Genomic DNA, 21,735 nt, shown 5'->3' with positions numbered 1-21,735 from the left:
AAGAAAAGAAAACTTGATTTTGTTCTGTAAATAAAATTTTCAAATCCTACTAAATGTTTCTTTTTCATTTGCATGAAAACTATATTTAACCCTCCTACTTGCCCCCCCCCAATAATAAATCCTGGGTGCGCCACTGTGACTGTGATGAATAGTACCAGATCGAAGATTTTAAACGCCTAAGTAATAATAATACTCGTATGTTACTAAGCGCCGTTCTTTGGCAGTAGGCAACGTCTATTATGTACGAGTATCTCATAATATATCTGATCGTAAGATCCAGTTTAGAATTAAACAATTCTAAAACCATTTCAAATGTGTATTTTTTACTTTTCGCATCCCCAACACCCCTTATTGGCGCGTCCCTGACTTATCATACAAAATTTTGAATACCACGAATAAAGAAAACTTGAAAGAACAATCAACAGTGTCCCCGAATTCTTTATTTTGAATGCTGTACCCTTGCAAAAAATTGCCTTTGTGTTTACATAATACCTACACCAGGATTTTTTTTAAATATTTTATTAGTGTTAAAATATAAGATTATAATATAAGATTATGAATAATATTTTATGTGCGAAACTTTTGGTAGATTGACTGCCTCGTCTGCCAGCTCTGCCTATAGAAATATAAATAAATTGGTCCTGCCACTGCTGCCAATTAGACTGTTCTCTCGAATTACTGCCATTCTCGAATATACATAATTACACATTAGATGGAAATACTTGAATAAGATTCTACGTGTGATTAATATGATTGCATTTAAAATGCTTGACCTTGGAAGACTAAACTTGACAAGTTGCGTTGCGACTAGGGAATCCAATCCCGAGCCAAAATTCTGATCCCGGGATTTCGGGATTACAATCTGACAATCCCGAGATCCCGGGACTGGTCCCGGGATTGGCATTTTTTTCCATTGTTAATATAACAATTTAATATTTACAAATAACATTGATAAAATCGGTCAAAAATAGATCTAGTAAAAGTTATACTATTTAAGACATTAATTGTTAATATTGTATACGTTCAATCTTGGAAATACATAAGTTTAATGGAGTAAATAATATTGTAATATAAATAATAATGTGAATAATATGATATTGCTGTTTCTGATAGTAAAGACTTAATGATAGTATAGCAAATCATGGTGTACTTATGGCCTTTCCGCTTCATAAATCTAATTAGTCAAATATGAAACTGCCGTAAAACGTATGAGATCATGGTGGAATTACTTTGTTAATAGTGCGAAGCATTGTTTTTTTTCCAATCTTTCCCATTTTTATTAATTTGTGAATAAAATGTGAAAAAAAAAATCAATCGACAACTTACACATGGGTATAAATCAAACTTCATTCAAACTCAGTTTATTTCTAATGTAGTTATTTGTTAATAAAAGTATTGTTTCTGTTTTATTTTCCATAAAAATTGATAAAAAAAATCAATCCCGAATGTTTCGGGATTATGTTTACCAATCCCGGGATTCATATGTATCGAAAATAGTTCGGCATCCCGGGATCTCAGGATTCGGGATCACGGGATTGGAATCCCTAGTTGCGACCTAACAAAATTCACAAGAGTTAAATAAAACCGAAATTGCGGCGCCGGCATCGGAGGGCCAATATCCAACTCCGTCCCTGAATTTAATTATTACAAAAAAATATATATTATAAACTGTTATAGTAAACAAATCTTTCTCGTTGGGTTTTTCTACAAATTATTTTTTAAAAATTTCCGTATTCTTTGGCCTTCCGAGTGGCTGAATACGAAAACTTGTTTTTAGTGGGCATTCGAAGTGACGTCGGTGTTGACATGTACGTTTTCACCAGCCTCTAGTGATTTATAATTTTATTCATCACGAATGATACAATGTGTCAACAGCATCATGATGAAGATGACCAGTGTGAAGATGCTGTGCTTCATATTTGTGACAGCAATCATCTCTTCGATCAGCGCTGATATTTTAGAAGAAGGTAAGCCTTAATTACGATTTTTATTGGAAATATTAACATGTCAATATGTACGCCACAGATTCAAACTATGTCAAATAGGTACCTTTCACAATTTATTTATTAATAGAAAGAATTAAGTTCGTATATTTCGCGTAATAATTCGGCGTAATAAACTTAATGTAATACTAATAACTGGTAAACTACAGAAACATTAAAAGTTAAATGGTTAATTAACCGTTTATTCCTGACTTTATTTTTATAATTTTCCGATAGTACATACCGGTGGATTTATTAATATTACCTTAGATCTAAAAATATTAAACTCGCCATAATTCCTATATTAAATGTCAAAAACGTATTTTTCCCGTGATTAAAATAAATTAATAAATGTATATAATTGCTGGCGTATTAATTAAAATAAACCTTCTTACAAGAAAACCCTAAAAAGTCTATTAGAAGGCTTACTCATTATTTTAAATGATCCAATGAAATCCTCATACAAAACACAATCAAAAATAAATTAATTGGATTTAAAAGCTGCTTGTCTGGTTATCATAATATTGTCAGTTTTCGATACCTAACTGCGAATGTAAAAAAATAAATATTTTGATGTGGGTACCCAGTCACCCAGGGACTTACTACTTTCGGCTGGATATTTTTTTTTTTTATGTTCGCGAGAGGTGGCAAATCATCGTGAGGATGATATTATAAATAAAATCACTCGTGTGAAAAGCATACAGAGGATTTTAGCGCACAGGAAATACGTATTATTTCTATAGTTTTTCACCGAATTCGTGTATCTCCAACAAACCGCATTTTAAATCCAAACGAATTCGGGGAGGAATGAACACTGAGTATATTTAAAAATGGGTCATGGTCCCGGGTTCGAATCCTGGATCTGGTTAGGCGGCTCTCGTGGTGCAGTGGGTCCACCCGAGAGTTCTGGGTTCGATTCCCGGTCATGACAAAAACATTTATGCGTTTTTCTCAAAGCCTGGGTGTTTGTGATTGTTCAAAATTACTAACAACCACCTTGTACGAAAAAGCAAGGACATGATTATTAATAATTCTAAAAAAAACCTGTGTCTGGCAAAAGTGCACATATTGTTTTTCAATTTATGTATGAGTCAGAGTATGGACCTAATATTATGTTGAGCAAGTGGCTAATGTCCATTTCTCGTAAAAACAAAATATGTTAATACAAACCTCCACTCTGTGGAGGCCCATATGATCTTATTAGGATCGGACATGGTCGAATATAATAAAATACTTATTTAAAAATACAAATATTATATTTTTATTTATATAGGTAGTTAATCCAGGGCTCAAAATGGACCGGAGCGCCGTTCCGGTCGTGAAATCGGTAACATTATCGCTCCGTCTTGTGTAAAAAATATTTTGATCGTCTGAGCTAGAATATATACTTAATAGAAAATCGAACACACTTATTTTTATAAAATACACATAAAATTTGATAACTATGTAAATATTTTCAGAAAATTGTCGAGCGCTACGGTTCGTAAACTTTTCCATTTCGAGCGCTGAGTTAATCTATGACTAATGCAACACAGTTTTATACAAAAATATATAAAAGTTTCTACAAAAATATAAATTGTAAAAATGTAATGAAAGGTGCCAGAAAACATATTCATAAACGTACAAAATTTGAAAAGGGGGCAATTTTTCATAAGTTTGTTTCATGGTTAGTAAAAAAGCATCTTTTTGTACTTTTGTTCTGTCTCTGGCCACCTACATCAACCGATCACCTCCCCTCCCTCCAATCGATACATAATATTATTGATTATTTAAAATTTACTAATCAAATTCAATTCAAATACTTCAAGAATATTGAATATTTTTTATATAAAAATATGAGATTATTTTTGTTACTTGTAATCATTTTGATAAAAATAAAGTTATACACCCAAACATTTTTGTCCTAGATTTCCACTAAATTTCCATCTGAACACTTCTGCTAAATGTTTTTTATTTGCCCTGGGAATGGCAATTTTGGACAGGCACCCAGGCGGCAGTCACCCTTGATGGGGCCCTAATGTTTTCCCGTTATGGAGTCCATTATATGTGCTTCGCCTATAGCAAATATTATCTATCTATTAAATAGAAATCAAATAGATACCTACCTATTAGGTTCATTAGGTAGACCTTATTTTTTCTTATAAGAATTAAAATTAAATCTCATTCAACACTTTTAGGTGACAACTGCGTAAACGCGTTGACAAGGTCTCGAGGAAGGTGCCTTCGGTTCGGAGATTGCAAGTCTGCCGTCATAGATGTTAAGTTGGGTCGGAGACCACAGGTCAGTAACATATTTATAGTAGTATCCATATATTCTATAAGATATTTAGATATGAGTTGAGCAGTACTTGTACAGAACTTAGTTGAAACAGCAATTCGACTCGACATTAGGTACCTAATTAAAATTGTAGCTTTTATGTAGTCCAGACTAAGATACATATGTGAGTAAACAAATGAAACATTGTATAATTATTTACAAACATCTGTATGCACCAGTGGCGAAGGGTGGAGGTAGGCTGTTAAGATGAGTCACTAAACTTGTCAGTCAAACGTACCTATTTGTTTATATTGAACTAAGACTACAGTGTGTAGATAGTGTTTGTTAGTTTTTAAAATTCAGTTAAACCAGGGCTCAAAATGGACCGGAACGCACCGGATCGCCGTTCTGGGTCGTAAAATCGGCAACATTGTCGTTCCGCCTCATGGAAAAAATAATTTTACCATTAGAGCTAGAATGGCCATAATATAACAAAAAATCACACACTCATTTTTTATAAAACATATAAAATTAGATAACTATGTTAATATTTTCATAAACTTACCGAGCGCTCCGGTTCGTAAAATTCTCCATTTTGAGTGCTGAGTTAAACCCTGCTAAATCAAGCCATAATAAATAATAATTAAAAAAATACTCGTCTATCTATAAAATATCTAAGATTATGCAATTAAATCATACATAACTTTGGATATTTTATAGATAGAATAATATTTTTTATTTATTATAGTTTGGTTTTAAGCAGGGCTTAATGAATTTAAAAAAATAACTAATAATATGTGTAATATTATGTATTCTTAATCCAACGAAAACAAATAATTAGTATGAATGAAAAAGTGTGCACAATTTTATCGTATCGCCCAAAGTATACCAAAACTATTAGTAGGGTTTAATTGATTTTTAGAAACTAACCAACACCATCTGTAAATTGTAGCCTTAGCTCAATAAAAACAAATACGTATGACTAACAAAGTTCAATGTGCACTATATATGGCGGATCTTATTATCTTTTATATTATTATTATTAGGATTATCTCCACCCTTCGCTACTGGTATGCACACATTTGAAATGTTTTTATACGAATGACTTTTTTTTATAATTCAACGCAAATGAAAAACATCTTCAAATGTACTGACAAACAAGCAAGTGTGAGCATAATTGGGAGAAAGTTTTTTATAGTTTCATCGGAGGTAGCAACATACGGTCTCGTGGAATGTTGTTTTTATTAAAGCGCACAAATTTGTACGATGTGGACTGTCGAAACTACATGTAATTTGATGAATGTTTGCAGGTGTGGAAGAGTTTTGAGTTTCAATGAAATGATTGTGCATAAAATTATTTTTTGTGTAGTAGTAAAAGTTTACAAACAATAATTATATAATTTGTATGCAGATATAATATGTATCTAACTATAAACTAGCAATTAGCACAACACAGTTATATAATAACCAATAGAGGTTGACAACTTTTTCTGTGTTTCAGTTTAACGTTATGTTTGCACCAATAGAATGTGTAATTCAAATTTCATCTTCTTCATGACTGCACGGCAATTTTGATCTTTAATTGCATTGTTCGGCTCATATATAATGCATCCTTCACTGTTATTAAAATCAATATCCACAAAAATATCTTTACTAGGCGTTGGTACCTACTATCTTTGTTGCACTGGTAGTACATCATATCATCAGCTAAACAATTTATAGTTTCACAAATCACTGCTGAGATGTTGGCACCACTGTTCGTTCTAAAGCGTTGGCTCAAAGGAGTGCTCACAAGAAATTGATTGCCATATATAACTCTATCGAGTTAAAAACCTGTATAAGTATTTCAAATTATACAATACAATATTAAAACACAATTTTTTTTTTAGTATAAAGCCTTATTTATAAAATTAATTATTAGTGCGAATGACCGCTTCTAGTAACTTGTTCTATACCTATCTGACAATTTCAAACCACGTTAATTCATGATTTTTTTTCATGTCCATCTATGTTGCCGCACAAGAACCCTTTACAGTATATAGGTATGCAACATATACTTAGGGAGAACATTAATTTTGTTGTCACTCTCTAAGAAAAGTTATTCTGTAGTTGGGTACATTCAGCATGGCCCCCACAGAGGGGGCTGACAAGGCTCTAGCCTGGAGGCCCGGGATCAGGAAGGGCCCGGTGTGGCGATTCGACCTTCGTGATATAAACATACATCACAAATTCTCTCTAATAATAAAAAAAAAAGACTTTTTTTCTTCGATAATGTTATTATTTAGGATAATGTGGTTGTACGATACAATTTTTAATTGTGTATCGATGCTCGACAACTCCATAATTATTCAAATGAAAGTATTAAACTATACAAAAAAAACACTAAATATACACATTAATTTTACTACGTACACCATTTGGAAAACACTACTGTAGAGCATCACACTGCCTTTATCTTTAGCGATAGGTAGGGGGGCCCGCCAAAAATCCTAGCCTGGGGGCCCGCTTCAGGATGTGGGGGACATGACACTCAGTATACATGTTTACTAATTTAGAACTTCCTTGATATTATCTATCTTGTTTAATATACTCATTAATAATGTTTTTGTCGCAGATTTGTTCGTTTATTGGAAATGTATCAGTCGTTTGCTGTCCTCGAAATGATCGGGAAGATCTTCTAAGTATTCCGTCTCCAGCCATCACAAAATATGTGGCGACTCCATTATCAGTTGTCGGTTGCAGTCCACCTTCTGAACGAGCTTACAATAGAACTCAAACAGGAAGTAAAGCCAGAGACCGTAAGTAACCCAACATTTTTTTACTGCCTACTCTTGATATATGGTACTCCTTTTCTTGACAACATACAGATATTCAAAGAATTTAGCAGGAGTTGAATAAATTTATTTTTAGTAATTAGATTAACTATGTGTTATCACATTCGCAGACATGACGTCTACAAACGTCGTATTTTGTGAGATGTGATATGACAGGACATCCTGTACTGTGGAACGAAATACGACACGACGTTTATAGAAGTCGTATTTTGGATTAAAACCCTGCTACTTGTGGGTGCGAACATATTTCCATTAGATAGTGTCTTATCTTATATCTAAATCGAAAATTTAAAAAATTTAGATTTTAATGTGTCATATCACCAACATGTGTCCACAAATGTTTTAATTAATGCACCAGATGAAAATAATAAGTTAATAAGTAAAATAAGTTTTTTTTTTTTAATCTTTTAAATGTGATTTATTTTATAGATTGCATTGATTTGGTCAAAACAATTTTGAGATGCAAAAATATCTTTGAAAATTGCCCAAGAGAACAACAATTTTACACAAGTATTGTCGGTGGTAAACCAACATCCGTCAATGAATTTCCACACATGGTAAATATGAAGTTTATTTAATCGTAGACACAATTTTCTTTGCAATTGATTAAAACTAAGTCCTTGTCACGGACAAATAGATTAAATAATTTTTGACACTAATTAAATTGGTTGTGCAGCATTTATAATCAATAAGCGCTATATTCAAGGTAATGTGTTATATTTTTTCAGGCACTTCTGGGATTTGGTCAAGGGATAGAAACGGCATCATGGGAATGTGGAGGATCTCTCATCAGCAACAGATGGGTAATGACAGCCGGCCATTGTATCTACAGCAGATCAGTTGGGTAATATCAGCGGCGATTTTCTTCGACGCAAATGTCATAATTGATTTGTCAGAAAATTTGAAAAGGGCCTACTAAATAGTTCAAATCCGTCATAAAATTATTAGATTATACTGGAATTTAAAAAAATGTTTGTATTGATATCGATTCAGATTTCACAGAAATGCTCAACGCGCATTTAACAATTATAAGCGAATAAATTTAATTAAACGCGATTAAACAATGTTTGTATAATTTATACAAAATTTAAATAGTAAATTCTTCGAATACATGGATATATTTGCCAAATTAAAAAACAATTATTGTTTATTTAGGTTTGCAAATATTTCTGTTGTATGGACCAGGGCTTTGAACCGTTATTTTTTTTCATTTCAGTTTTCGTTCGGGTTCAAGTTAAAAATTATATATCGGTTCGGTTTCGATTTTCGTTCCGAAAAAATAACAGTTTTTCCGGTTTTCGGTTCAGCTCCGAGTTATTAATTTTTAAATGTTTTCATTTGTATTAAAAATTTATTTTCTACCGTAATTTAGAACATTCTATGGTACTTGTATGATAGCCCGGTGCCACGATCTGAAACCAACGGTTATATTTTTTTTAAATACTAAGACAACTGAAGTGGAGAGTAATATCATGTTATGGATTGATTTTTTAAATGATGATACGTGTTATGGGTGCAAGAATATTCGACAATACCGGTATGTTCTAAAAAACAAATTTTTGACTAAATATAACAATGAGGGATTTTATAATAAAGTCGAACTTGGTTATTACGAGGAAGATGGGACCGACTGAATTTGCTCGTTATATCAGAGAATAGGTATTTTTAAATGAGCAGTCACATTACACAAAAAGTCGAAAAAAAGTCGAAAATAAAATATCTGAAAACCATCATAAAAATCCCCGAAACAAGCATGGCATTCATAAACTACAAAAGAAGTTGTTTATTGTAATGAACGCTGGTAGGTACTGATACACCCCTGTTACAGGCGGGCTTCTCCCGGTGTAAAATAATCATTTAGTAGCTTAAGTCGAAACGTAACCCTGACCTCTAGAAACGGCTTCATAAAACATCTAATCTGATTCCTTGCTCAACCACGTAAGTATTTCTTTTTAATTTAAAAAGTAAAAATGATGATGGATGAAAGAGATAATTTTAAGACTAAATATAAGGATTTAAATATAATAAATTTTGCCGCGCATTGTGCGTGAAATCCTCGCGCGCCGGCGCCAGGGTCAGGCTCGTGATTCGCCGAATCAAAGATCACGCGATAAAATTTGGCCAATCACGAGAGCCCTTTTGCTGGACGGCGTCGGTACGAGGAATTTAAAAAGAAAGAAAAAAAAGGATGTTAGTAAGCGTCCCCTTTCCGATAGGTACGGACCTGACGACTACAACTGTAAAAATCCCAAATATAATTTGTAAAACTAAAAATTAAGAAAATATAAGAAGACCACGTTACGAGCACGAAAGACCGAGTTTTATTTATACTCCAACCGTTGAAATTACTTTTTTTGTGAATCCGGGGTTCGATGGACTCCTGAGCTAGCCGCTGGAACCCCGGGGATCTCAGTACCTACGGACTTCACAAACATTGGGTTTTTCAACCATATGCGTGGATACTTTTTCATTGTCGGCGAAACACCAATTAGGTAGGTACTTAGACACTTAACTAGTGTCATAAACGTAATCCGACCTGGCGGCATCATATCGGATTTTATTGCTTAGGGTCGAAATGTTTTTAAACAGTATTTTAGCTCGGTATATCCGATAAAATAAGTTGCTCGTTATAACAGTGAATAAATGTATGGAGAAAATCATAAACCAAAATGTCAACGAATGTTTCCTCATTACATCCGATATCTCGCTATGTCCGAAATCGTAATAACCAAGTTCGACTGTATTTTCTATTTTCAGAACGGACGTGAAATATGTGCGGCTGGGATTGAATGACCTGAATGAGCCAATAATAAGAAGCAAAGTGTTTCATGTCGCTTTGATTGTCGACCATCCGGACAGAAGACCTCCACAAAAATATGACGACATTGCTTTGCTACAACTTGACAGAGAGTAAGCTATAATTCATATATTCAATTATCTCATTTATAATTTTATATTAGGCCAAAATGCGCATGAATTTTATTAGTATCTAATTAGCGAGTACGTGGGGTCTGAGATTTTTTTTCTCGAAACCTCCCAAGCCAAGATTACTAAACGATTTATAAATAACATAAGAGAGAAAATGGAGTGAGAATTGAAGTGAAAGTGAAGTGCAAGGATGGAGTCACAATCTAACCAAATTTTCTCTTTCACTCACAAACCAAATCTCTCACAAAAAGTTTCACCATTCTTGTACTCCGACCATGTCCGATCCTAATAAGATCATATGGGCCTCCACAGATTTTGTTTTTACGAGAAATGGGTGTCAGCCACTTGCTCAACGTATTAGGTCCATACCATAGAGGTATTAAATAAAAAGAGGGGCAAGGAATCGGCTTTCTCATATAACTGAATGAAGCAGGCCAACAATAGCCGACAACTTACGAGAAATAGCGACGCGATAAAAAAAATTCAGGGCATCACGGAGGATTTACTTTGGTCATTATAACGTACCCATATAATATAATGTTAAGGTGGAAATTTTGCCGCAACTTGCTTCACCATACTTTCATATAACCTGCCGCCCCTAGGTCCATACTCTGACTCTGGGCGAAGGATGGAGGTAGGCTGTTAAGATCGGACATAAATAGTTCACATTAAACTTTGTTAGTCAAACATATTTATTTTCATTGAACTAAAACTACAATATACACTATACAGTGATTGGTTAGTTTTTAAAATTAATTAAAACGTGCGTAGACCAAGCCATTATTAGATAATAGTCAAAAAATACTCGTCTATCTATAAAACATCTAAAACTATGCCATTAAATTATATTTAATGTTTGATATTTTATAGATTTAATAATATTTTTTAACTATTATTGTTTGGTTTAGGTAGAGCTTAATGAATTTAAAAAATGAACCAACAATATTATGTATTCTTAATCCAACGAAAACAAATAAGTTTGAATGAAAAACTGTGCACAATTTTGTCATATCGCCCAAAGTAAACAAAAACTAAATGGTTTGGTAAGGCAGGGTTTAATTGATTTTTAAAACTAACCACCACCATCTGTAAATTGCAGTCTTAGTTCAATAAAAAGAAATACGTGTGACTGATAAAAATTAGTGTGCACTATTTATATCGGATCTTAACAGCCTACCTCTTCTTTTCGTCACAGCTCTGACTCATACACAAATTGAAAAACAATGTGTACTTGCCAAACCCAGGATTCGAACTTGGGACCCACGACGCGATAGGCCTTATATTCACTAATAATAATATATTTCTTATCATAAACACCTTTTCCACATTTGAACGTCTTTTCTTTGCAGGGTTGTGCTTAGTCCATCAATGATACCCGCGTGCATTCATTTTGGACCCGACAGTATAAATTCAGGAGTAGTTACTGGATGGGGAGTCACACAATCCCGAGGAAAACAGAGTAATATACTTCAGCAGGTGATTATTTTCATAGGCTCTCTCTTTCATTGTCGGATTATGTCTATACATGTCTGCGTAAAGGCCTCCCCATCGGTAGTGGCTGCACATAGGCACATAGGACCGTCAAAAACATATCATTACTTTTTTGTCAATATTGCATAATTGTATACTTTTTTCTTAGTAGGGATATTTAAATGGTGCATTATTTAAGGCAATGGTCTCCAAGCTCAATAAGGATGTGAGCTACTTTCAGAAATTGAAATTGTCTGGTGAGTTAGTTATACATATTCCTTCTTTATAATGTTTTATCATCGTCCTTTATCGTACCATACATAATATTATTATATTACTTAAAATAAATTAGGACATCGGACTTCCAATAAAACATAAAATGCGTACTTTAATTATTTATTTATAAACAAAATAATAATTACTACTAAACTTCTCTATTTTACTTTGTCTGTACGCACTGCCAAGAAATTCATATTACAACGGCATTTCATTGAAACTTAGTCTGAGAAATATTTTATTTCGGAGTCCAATAAAAAAATTTGGAGGCAAATATATAAATATGATAAAATATCCTATGCGAGCTAACGAAAATGCCACCGCGAGCTACCAACGATCACTGATTTAAGCCATAATATTCAAATGTATGATTGAATGAATGTATGTTTTTTTTTTTCAACATAGAATAATTCATCCCCATGAAGAAGACATTAATTTTTGTAATGGAATTGTGATTTTTTATGACACTTCTCTTTACGGTCAACTTCCCAGGAATGTGTCTTGGCTGTAAAGCGAAGTTTTAGTGTGCGTTTGTAGGTATTAGGCGCATGAGAGAGTATTATGTGCCTAATTGTAATTACTTATAACTTTATATTTATTGGTTGTGTAATGTGTCTTTTGTTAAGACAATGCCGACATAGGAACCACCCTCAGCCGGTGAGTTAATATGTATATGCTTTATAAGTTTGTCATGCTTGCTTTGTCGCCAGGTGACTCTTCAACAAGTACAGTACGAGGAGTGCACGGTAGCTCATCCTCCTTCGCCAACAAATGTGTTGGGAATCTACAATCGCACACAGATCTGTTACGGCAGCAGTCTTCAACTGAAAGATGCTTGTCAGGTAGTACATTTTCATCTTGTTGCAATAAATAAAAAGGGCTCTATTTCGAATTGAAGGGTTGAAAGTCTATAGGGTCTAAGTGCCAAAAAATTGTATAACAAGTTTTTTACTTCAATTCTATATGCCAAGCCTAATGATATTCTGAAGGGTCTAAGTTCCTAACTCTACCATTTTTGTCACACAAATACATTGGAAATATGGGCGGGGTCTATGTGTCCCTACATAGCCCTTCTACATAGAGCGTTTCAATATTGTCCATGTTTAAATATTTTATTCTTCCTTAGTTCATTTAATCTTTAGAATTATGTAAACTAATCATAAGTGATGTTCTCCTGTAACTTTGTAAAAATAAAAATGTAAGTTTTCATATATGCATGATTTTATTCTTTTTTTTTGTTATATCTCAGTTTCACATTTTTGGCACTTAGACAACAGACAACATAGACTTTCAACCCTTCAATTGACTTTCACTATTTTTTTAACAAGACTGTTCAATCTATCCAGTGCTCGAAATGGAAAAGTTTACGAACCGGAGCGCTCGACAGTTTTCTGAAGAACAATACATAGTTATCATAGTTAGAAGACATAGTTATCAAATTTTATGTGTATTTCATAAAAATAAGTGTGTTAAATTTTCTATTATATGGCCTATCTAGCTCAGACGGTCGAATTATTATTTTACCGATTTCACGAACAGGAACGGCGCTCCGGTGCGCTCTGGTCCATTTCGAGCCCTGAATCTATCACATAATTAAAGTATGCTTAATTAAATTAGTTCATAAATCTATTGTCCTAAATTAGGAGGGATGACCTATTACGTCTAATTAAGTCTTAAAATCAAATGGAATTCAATCAGAACCCCGATTTCACATTTTCCCGCTATTTGAATGTAGTTTCTGCATTCTTGTTTAATTTTAGGGCATTTAAGTCATAGTTTTACATTTTTATTTACAATTTATTTCTGAAATGTTCAAAATTCAATTAAAATGAAAAATCCAATTTATTTGAACACATTCAATTCAATGCACGCTTTTCTATTTATACGCCTGCAGTACCCAAGATCAAGGTTACACAATGTGACAGTATTTTTTTTTGTTTACGTAAAGAAAAACATAGTCAGTACAAGAGAAAAGGAACATTCTCGAAAAGGTCATAAATATGCTCGAAATCGATTTGATTAAAACAAAAAAAAATTAATTTACCCCTCAATATACGCTTTCCATTATTTAGGTTTATTTGTCAATCCTTTTAAAAATGTAATGTCAGGGTTTTGTTTCGCTCTAAGTGTTTATATAATATAGTTCTGTGGCTATTTGGCAGAAGCAGATATGACCATTTCACCTACTTTTCAGGGGAGCAATTTGAATGTTGTGTGTCTTCTGATAAATCCTATGTATTTAATTATGAAAGAAAGTTAATGAAATAGTATGACGACATGAACTGAATTTTAATTACTTATAAGCATTTGTATTTAAATAGTATAGTTTTTCTTAAAAATCACTTTAAAGAACATATCAGGTTTTGGCAAATTCAATATTAAAAATAATGTACCATATCTCACACATATCTAGGTTAGGCATATTATTATTTTAAAGTTACAGGTAGCTTAAAAATAACATCCAGGTTTTAATCGTCTTCGCTGGTTTCAGCATCACCATAATTGGGTACAGAAGGTTGCGTTTCAAGTAAATTATAGAAAGTATGATACACGGGATCTATCAAATACATCATGCTCAGTAAGTCCTTCTTTTTTTGAGGATTTATTGGGGCAGGTGCCATATGAGTCCTCGGTATTATAGGAATATGTGGATGCCCTCTGGAATTCCTTAATAACTGCATTGTTCTGAAGGGCTCCTCATCATTCAGAGAGTATTTGAATTTTTTATCACCGACTTGTTTTTCATACCGGAGCCACTTTATACTGTGCCAATTGATCGGTTGCCCTTTAGTAAGTCTGAATAAGAGAGAAAAGTTTCTGCTGACATTTCCACCACATTAAACGGATGTTTGCCTCGTACAGTTCGTACAAATTGGTACCAGTCTTGTGGGATGTTAATGTTAAGTTCAATAGATTTTTTAGCTTTTTCTATGCGGGCATGATCTGTGTCGCATTCCATTCTGGTGTGTCCCACTTCCAATAATTTGTGGTCTATAGAATGCACGTGTTCAGATTCACTGACAAAATAAGACAATGCTGAAGAAAAGTTTGTTTTTGTTTTGCCCTGGACAGGAGTCTGAATAGGCTAGTATATTAGTTACTGTTTTTGGAAGATTCTGTAAATGCTGTACGAAGCACGATGCTATTTGATCAGATCCCCGACCAGCAATCCCTTCATGCCACATGTAACAGCTTGCAGTATCTGTTTTACAATCTCTAATTGTAAAATTATAAGTCCACAGTTGCCTTTTATAGTTGTCGGTCTTTCTTCTCGCAAATCCGATTATTTTTATGCCCATTCAAAATTGAATTACGTCACCTGGCTTGTTCACTCTCAAATTAAACGCGTCAGGACACAGTAAATTTCGGCGTCAGGGACGCGCCATGCGGGGTGTTGGGGGTACAAAACACCAGAGCGGCTGGATTTAGGGGGATACAAAACTCCGTTTTTTTTAAAAATGGTATAATTATAAAATACGATTACATAAAATGAACCTTTCGACAAAATACACAATTTTCTTCCATGTCATTCATTATAAATTCGTGGGTCGGGATGTGTAGTCAGGTAAGTCACAAAACAGCAAAAATGAGATATGAATGCCACTATACTAAAAAAAAAAAAATCTTTCATTCTGTATAGTCAGATAAGTCGTACGTCTCACCATTAGCGAGATGCATTTTCAGTCTAAACATATTTTTTATTTTACGGGGTGTGTACACAGTTAAGTCACATGAGTAGTCAGATAAGTCAACGTTTTGTGTGACTTACCTTACTACTCATGGTTGGCTTATCTTCAAACGTCATACCTACTCACGACTTTTTTAAGACAACGATTTTTTTAAGATATTTTGAGAAATTTTGAAAAAAAAATTACAGAACGTTAGTAAAATAGTCATATTTTAATAAATTATGTCTTATATAAATAAGTATGTGTATTATTAGTAAATTATAAAAAATATACCAAATTTATCGAATTTGATTTATTTAAATCTAAAAACACGTAAACAATATCCAAACAAATAATCTTGCTTCTAGATTCAACCACATACTCCAATAACTTGTATGTTGACGATTCATAAAAGATCCTGATATTAATATTCAAGAATTATTAGTCTAATTTACCAACATTGAAGAACCACACCCATCATGCTTAAATAATGCTTCCACGATTACACATCACAACGTTGTTTTAAGCTATGACCCTCGTTCTCGATTCAGAAGAAATAATCACCAAAAACGTAACTTAAAGGATGATACAAAAGCCTCCAGAAATGATAAAGAAGTTGCACGAATTACTGGCAAAAGTAAGAATGTACCTATAATGAAAGTTATGAATATGGAAAAAGTCGTATCAGACAAAGCGAACCAGGAAAACAACATTTTTGCGAAGTAACAGTTCAATATTACTTGACTGTTGTACTGTTACAGAAACCAATTTGTAAAGGTTGTACATTAAAAACATTAAGTGAAAGTCACAATTTTTTTGAACATGTTTTGAAGAAAAAAAACGTGCGACTGTTTCCGGTATACTCATTCAAGAAGATGCAAGAGGAAAAATATCCCTAAAAACAAAGATCTCGAACAAGATAGGCAAATAGCAAAGACACATTTGTGACTGTCAGAAAATACTTACCGCCACATTTGACAATAACTGTGATGTATTCTCAATATTTGAAGAGTATTAGATGTAATCCCATCAATATTCGTTTATACGCAGAAATATTCCATGGCATGAACTTAACATTGAAACGGCTAAATAAGGATACTTGCCAAACATGCGATAAACTTATATACATGTATACAAATTAATAATTCCACCGATGATGAAGAAAGAAATAAAAATCGTGAGGAATTGAAAGAGCATCATATCATGACGAAGCTGACTTTGCATATTCAGCTAAGAGTTGTGATAAAGAGTACTTGCAAGATTCCTCTTGCCAAATTGTAACATTTGACATGCAGCAATGTATGCCCATACCAGTTGTTGAAAGTTCCTTGGCTTTTACAAACGACATTTTGACAGTGCATGATTGTGATAATAACTAGGGATATTGCTTTGTATGCCATGAGGCTCTTGCTAATAGAGAAGCTAACATAGATGTTGAAGCTAACGATATCGCTGCATGCCTGTTCAAATACTTAACCAAGGGGATACATGGTAATATTAAGCATGTGATCATGTATTCTGATAGATGTGCGGTTCAAAACAAAAATAGCCACGTAGCTGTAATATGCATGATAGCAGTAAAACATTCTGAGACTTGAAACAAAATTGATTAAAACATTTTAGTCCCTGGCCACACACATATGGCGTGCGATAGTGACCATCGCATAATTGAGAAGAAAAAAAAGACATTTGGTGGAACGATCGAACATCCTCATGATTGGGCCAAATCAATATGCGAGACTGCAAAGAAAAATCCTTTTCAAGTCACTAAAATAACTCGTGCAGATTTTTTTAACTAGGTACTCGTATCGTATAGACACATATGGGAATAAGTTTGTTTGGAGAGATGTTAAGTGGCTTTAATTCAACAAACACGAACCGGGAATAGTGAAATTTAAAAGAACTCTCGACGAGACGACTGCATTTTAACAAATTTCATACATAAGACGAGACAAGACGAAAGATTTGATAGACTTACTTCCATACATTTCAACTTATTATAGAGAATTTTATGAGTCACTTGAGACATCTGAGACAGTCAGGGATATTTAACCTGATACAATTGAAGAAATCCGTACTGAAGTTTAATGATAACGATGAACCTTTATAATATTCAGGTTTGTGTGCCTTTTCACTACTTAAATAACATTAAAGTAAAAATAAGTTATAAAAATTCTAATTTTAAATTTATATAATATTTTGTTCAATAAACCAATAAGATTTATGTATAAAATGTGTGTTTTATTGCTAATATTAGTCGGATTTACATGAAAAAATGATAATTTTGCTTTGTGCGTAGTAAGGTAAGTCAATCATTTTTTGTGCAAATCCAGGTAAGTGAATTCCCTTTTTTTTAAACCAATTAAATTTTAATGAAACAAAATAGTTAGAATACTTCTAGGACATATAATTGAAAGCCAATTACATGTATTTTGATTTGTTACTCATAAAAAAACATAACTATAATTAGGGGAATGTGGGGAATTTTTTGAACTTTGTTTTTGCTATATCTCAAAATGACAATTTGTGACTTATCTGACTTCACATCCCGACCCACGAATTGTGCTTACAATTCCATGCTTCATTCGATATAATATTAAGATATTATCTATCGATTTACAACGCTGTTACACGTAAAATATTACATACTTTTTGTTGAGTAAGTATTATATAATTTAATAACAATAAAATATTTTTTTCGACTTTCTTTGACTTCTGTCTTATTTCCACGTCATATCAAAGGCAAATCAGGGAAGGCGTTGGCAGGCATTGTTGCAAATCAAGAACTAGCATTCGAGTGGACTGACTAGTTTTAGATAACAATTTGTCGTGTTCTTTCTTCTTATATGATTCATCAGCCTTAGCCAAGTGTTCGTTTTTTTTTCATTACGTTCAGCATTCCTTTCTAAATCATTTGTACACTTAATCTGAATGTTATATGTATCACATACTTTACAAGTGTCTATACTAGGACTTTTAAATTTGTAGCCTAGTTCACGAAAGATTGAAGCATATTTAGAATATGTAAAAGGTATTTTCTGTTGAGAAGTCCGTTCATTTTTATACATATTATACATCTTTGCAATATTAAGTTGCGGAGATAAATAAAGCTTGCGTGTATGTATGTCTTCGGGAGTAGTGACTTTGGTTTTTCGGAAACCTGTTAATATGATTAGTTACTTCAATTTCTTCAATGTTATTTTTATTGTGTGGTTCGTGACGCCCTCTTTGGTCACCGTCTATGATTCCTGTTTCCGAGCTGCGTTTTTTCACAATTGCGACATCAATTTTATTTCGGGATACGCCAAAAACATTCTGAAACATCTTCTTGCAAACTTTTACTGAATTTACTTTATAAATAGCTGTAATCATGCGTTCTTTTACTTGACCACATTTGCCTCTTCCTTTCCTCTCTATTAATTTGTCATTAATGGTAATGTTGTCTGCGAGGAATTGGTCAGCCGTGTCTTTACTATTCATTCCCAGAATTTTTGCGAACATATCCTTCTGATTGTTTTCACTAAGCATGCTAAAACATTTATAACGGCAACAGGACTCTAATGGAATAAACAGCTTTTCAGGTTTAGCCACACCACCACGAGTTTTATACTCTTTGCCGCAGTCTTTCAAGTTCTTCATGTACCTTCTTTTATTCTTGATTTTTTCTTGGGATGAATTCGTGCTTCGAGATGTAGATGTACACGGATTATAAGAGCTGTTAGCAGAATTTCTTCTAATCTGTTGAGCAAGGGGTTCGTCATCCGACGAGGCAAAGTTTTGTTGAGATTCGGTAATTTGAATATCATAATCTGCTTGCGACACAGACATTGGAATCGCGTGTTCTGTGGCTTGCTCATCTAGTACTGCATTTTCGCTGCGCCATGTTGAGGATAGAATATCAGAGTTGTCAATTTCAGTTATTATAAGACATTATAATAAAAAAACTGTTCCTACAAAAAACAGTAACTACCAAAACAGCAGCCATATCTTGTTTTGGCAAATAGAATACATTGATTATATTCAATACTTATTATTTTGCCAGAATCAGATATGGTACCATAACTTGTTTTGGCAAATATGACTTGCTTAATTTTAAACATCTCTGAAACTTGTTTCGTTGATTATGAAGTCAGTAGAAGAGATAAGCCATATCTGATTTTGGCAAATAAAAATATAGACACAGAAGAACAAATCTGCATTTAAACCTCAAAACACCAAAAATCGACATATCTGCCTCTGCCAATAGCCACAGAGTTATATTACCATTAATTTTAATGAATTTATTTTTTTACTTTTAGGGTGATTCCGGTGGACCCCTGCAAATAGTTAACAATGATGACTGCGTTTACACAGTTTTTGGAATAGTATCAATCGGGAAAGGTTGCGCCATCCGGGGAATACCGGGAATTTACACGAGAGTCGCTGCCTACGTTCCCTGGATTGAGTCCATCGTCTGGCCATAGAATCAAGAATTACTTGAACTTGAACGAGATCTCATTACATTAATTTATATCATCAGTTTGAATACCAGTGTACTTTTAGATTTTCTTCCAAAAATATTGAATATTTAAATAAAGTGTGTGATAATATGTAACTTAGTTTTTCATTTCTTTGCCGGGATATTTTAATATCGTTGGTTTCATTATTCAGTGGCATTTATAAGATAATTGATTAATCTCTGAATATTAATTGTTAATTTTTAGCTGCCCAATGACTCACAAAAACCCGCCGTTTCAAGAGTGAGAATGAGCAGGAGGATGCCTGGCGTGTGACGGGCTAGAAACGGCGAAGGTTGGAGGTAGTCTGTGGATATCCGACATAAATAGTACAAACTAAACTTTGTCGGTCAAACTTATTTTGTTTTCATTGAACTAATACAAGTTGCAGATGGTGTATGGTGTTGGTTAGTTTTCCTATACGAAATATAATTTCACTTGTCAAATTTTGCTTTCTTTTCTAATTTTGACATGTGCTACGATCAATCTGACTTTCCTCGAGTTGGTAGTTCAGGGATTTCTTTTATGGTACCGATCCTGGCCAAACTGAGACAGTTGACAACTCTTCAATCATATCATCGGTGCCCTTTGGAGTTCTACAATTTTTTCACATACCAACACAGTTTTCGTGTATACCATAGGTTCTCTACCGCTGCCCACATAACCATCATTTATAGCTTTGGTATTTAGCAACCTTCAAGGTTCAGACAAAATTCTGAATAATAATGCCATTCTTGTTTTGAAATACTTTATTTAAATGTAATTCAAATCTCTACATGTATGTAAATGTTTAAAAATTTATTTTCCTTACAATTAATGTTTCAACAACAAAATGGGCTAGTTTTAATCAATAACTCCAGGAAAAATTCAGCAAAAAAAAATATTATCCATAACAAAATATAATAGTAATAAATCATGTACTATGAAAAGAAAATTATGCCCAACCTGAGGATGGAAAGAAAACAGGTATCTGCTTTATTTGACAAGTCACAAAAGGTCGACCACTAAGAAAGGAAATAACTGTTTCACTCCCAATCCCGAGGTTAAACGTCAATAAATTAAACTTTGTTTATAAAGTTGATATAATATTTTTCTTTAAACATATTTTTCAAAAATCATACATAAAGTACAGTTGACAAAATAGTTTATTATTATTTATACATTTCAGAACAGAAAAAAGAAAACAATAAGGAGTTTAAGAAACATCACATTTTTGAAAACATTTTCTGATATTACACCGATCATGACGGGTATTAAATAAAATTATTGTATTTTGATTAGGAAAAAATTTCTTATTGTTTTATTTAATATATAGTATATAAAAAGCAGTGGGTTACGTTATTAACAAGCTAAGGCACATTTAAGAAGTTTAATGTTAAGTATAATAATTATAATAAGTAACTAAAAACTGAAATAAACTAAATTTGGTTCAAACTCTGTTTACAACGATTATTAAAATGCACAACATAACAATGTTAAATATTACTTTTTACCTGCTGTCTTTATATTAAAATATACAACAGAAAGGAGTCGGGGATTATTCAAATGCAGAATCACCTTTATATCCATTCCATTAATAACCGCATAACAAGGTTAGGTTAGTCAACTAATCGAAATATCTTTATATTCATGTTGAGGTCTTTTATGTTAATTGTCGGACTTCATAAACAGAATGACGGCATTGCGCGCGAACAAATAAATATTCTGAATGTATCGAAACAAATGTGTTTCGTATACAGTGTTGTTCTTAAAGACTAACGTATTATAAATAAAATTAAGATTAAATAACTTCTTAAGCATCTTGTAGAATGTTGCAATGATTCC

At 33.1% G+C, this 21,735-nt stretch overlaps 1 protein-coding gene across 2 annotated transcripts; it reads left to right on the top strand.

Moving 5' to 3' along the window:
* The first annotated feature begins 1,775 nt into the window (after positions 1 to 1,775).
* LOC147066901 (venom protease-like) lies at positions 1,776 to 21,343 on the top strand. Of its 2 annotated transcripts, XR_015071479.1 has the most exons (10): positions 1,776 to 1,967; positions 4,160 to 4,263; positions 6,854 to 7,037; positions 7,503 to 7,630; positions 7,802 to 7,917; positions 9,831 to 9,983; positions 11,351 to 11,477; positions 12,458 to 12,589; positions 19,714 to 20,351; positions 20,426 to 21,343. XR_015071479.1 is itself a non-coding variant. In XM_085954090.1 (9 exons), exons 1-9 carry the CDS (start codon positions 1,856 to 1,858, stop codon positions 19,876 to 19,878), a joined length of 1,221 nt encoding a protein of 406 aa, XP_085810216.1. In that variant the 5' UTR covers positions 1,776 to 1,855; the 3' UTR covers positions 19,879 to 21,084. The 2 variants fall into 2 exon arrangements, 1 of the variants encoding a protein (XP_085810216.1); XM_085954090.1 differs by having other exon boundaries at positions 19,714 to 21,084.
* The last annotated feature ends 392 nt before the right edge of the window (positions 21,344 to 21,735 follow it).

This window comes from Rhyacophila brunnea, unplaced genomic scaffold, assembly GCF_057557595.1.
Source record: "Rhyacophila brunnea isolate RB1 unplaced genomic scaffold, BYU_Rbru_1.0 scaffold_4, whole genome shotgun sequence".
NCBI lineage: Eukaryota > Metazoa > Arthropoda > Insecta > Trichoptera > Rhyacophilidae > Rhyacophila > Rhyacophila brunnea.
This window is presented reverse-complemented; position numbering and strand designations above follow the sequence as displayed.